Source organism: Mesitornis unicolor, unplaced genomic scaffold (assembly GCF_000695765.1).
Source record: "Mesitornis unicolor isolate BGI_N332 unplaced genomic scaffold, ASM69576v1 scaffold29673, whole genome shotgun sequence".
Lineage (NCBI taxonomy): Eukaryota > Metazoa > Chordata > Aves > Mesitornithiformes > Mesitornithidae > Mesitornis > Mesitornis unicolor.
The window spans coordinates 1,384-2,421 of NW_010173122.1; the positions used below are offsets into that span (position 1 = coordinate 1,384).

Consider the following 1,038-nt stretch of genomic DNA (forward strand, 5'->3'; position numbering starts at 1 on the left):
CTTGTAGGTGCATTTACAGCAGCCATGGTGAGACAGTGGCCTTGCCATGTTTCCATCACATCCGAGCGCTATCACTTGTAGAAGTGAACGCTGTTGTTAAACCGTGCTGCTGGTTCCAGCAAGTTCAGCCACTGAGAAAAGCCTGAGCTGCAAAGTGAACTCACTCAATAGAAAATCAGTTCTGTTCAGCTCAAACCAGGACAACGGGCTGGGTTCTCACCACGCCAAAAGGGGAACCTCAGCTCTGTGCCCTCCTTTTCCCCCTTTCCCTTTCTCCCTTCACTGACCTTGGTGTTTTTTTAAGTTCTTCTGCTCAGACCCCACTCCTTTCTCTGCTGCAGGTCCCTTCTGATGGTTCTGAAGAGTTCCCAGCTCTCTCTTTTGGGCTGGAGCTGCAGCGGGGCTTGAGCTTAAGTTGGGGCTGGGTCAAGAGAGAGGATGCGCTGCTCCCCTCTTAAATCCATTAATTGGCAGGGGCGCTGATTGGCTTGGCCCTGGTCAGAGGTGGGTCTGACATTGGAAAAATGGGGAGCTTTTCAGGTGGCTTCTCGCAGGGCCATCTCCATAGCCCCGCACCCACAACCAAAAAACCCCTCACAGAAAACCCAGTGCAATAATAAATTAAGTTCTTAAGAGCTTTACAGGTAAGGAAACTGTGCTCACCAGATCCTGGGCTGCTGTTGTTCCAGCTAGACACTCGTAAAGGCTCATGGAGGTGGTTAATTCAGGGTCTTTGCTTTCTTGTATCGTCTCAATCCTTAATTAAGGTATTAATTAATGAGGGATTTCTGTTCTAGGGCTGGACCGAGTGCCACGTCATGGACATGAATGAGTTTTTCACCCGTTGTATTCCAGAGGATGAGCAGCAAAGAGTGCAGGCTCTGGAGCCCTTCGATGAGTACGAGGTAACCCCTCCTTTACTCTGAGCACCGGTGATGTGGGTGTCTGAGGTTTCTTATGGTCACAGGTAGAAAAAGCTGCTTAATATCTTCATTAAGGAGATAATTGAGTGGGATTGAGTGCACCCTCAGCAGGTTC

The 1,038-nt window shown here is 49.4% G+C and overlaps 1 protein-coding gene across 1 annotated transcript in view; it reads left to right on the top strand.

The window, feature by feature from the left end:
* Positions 1 to 905, top strand: part of LOC104537663 (tRNA wybutosine-synthesizing protein 4-like) — a gene marked incomplete at both ends in the record, with an annotated part of 1,940 nt that extends 1,035 nt beyond the window's left edge. Inside the window, one exon of the mRNA XM_010180609.1 lies at positions 798 to 905. Within this exon, the coding sequence (XP_010178911.1) occupies positions 798 to 905 (108 nt within the window). The remainder of the gene's footprint in view (positions 1 to 797) is intronic.
* Positions 906 to 1,038: the final 133 nt, after the last annotated feature.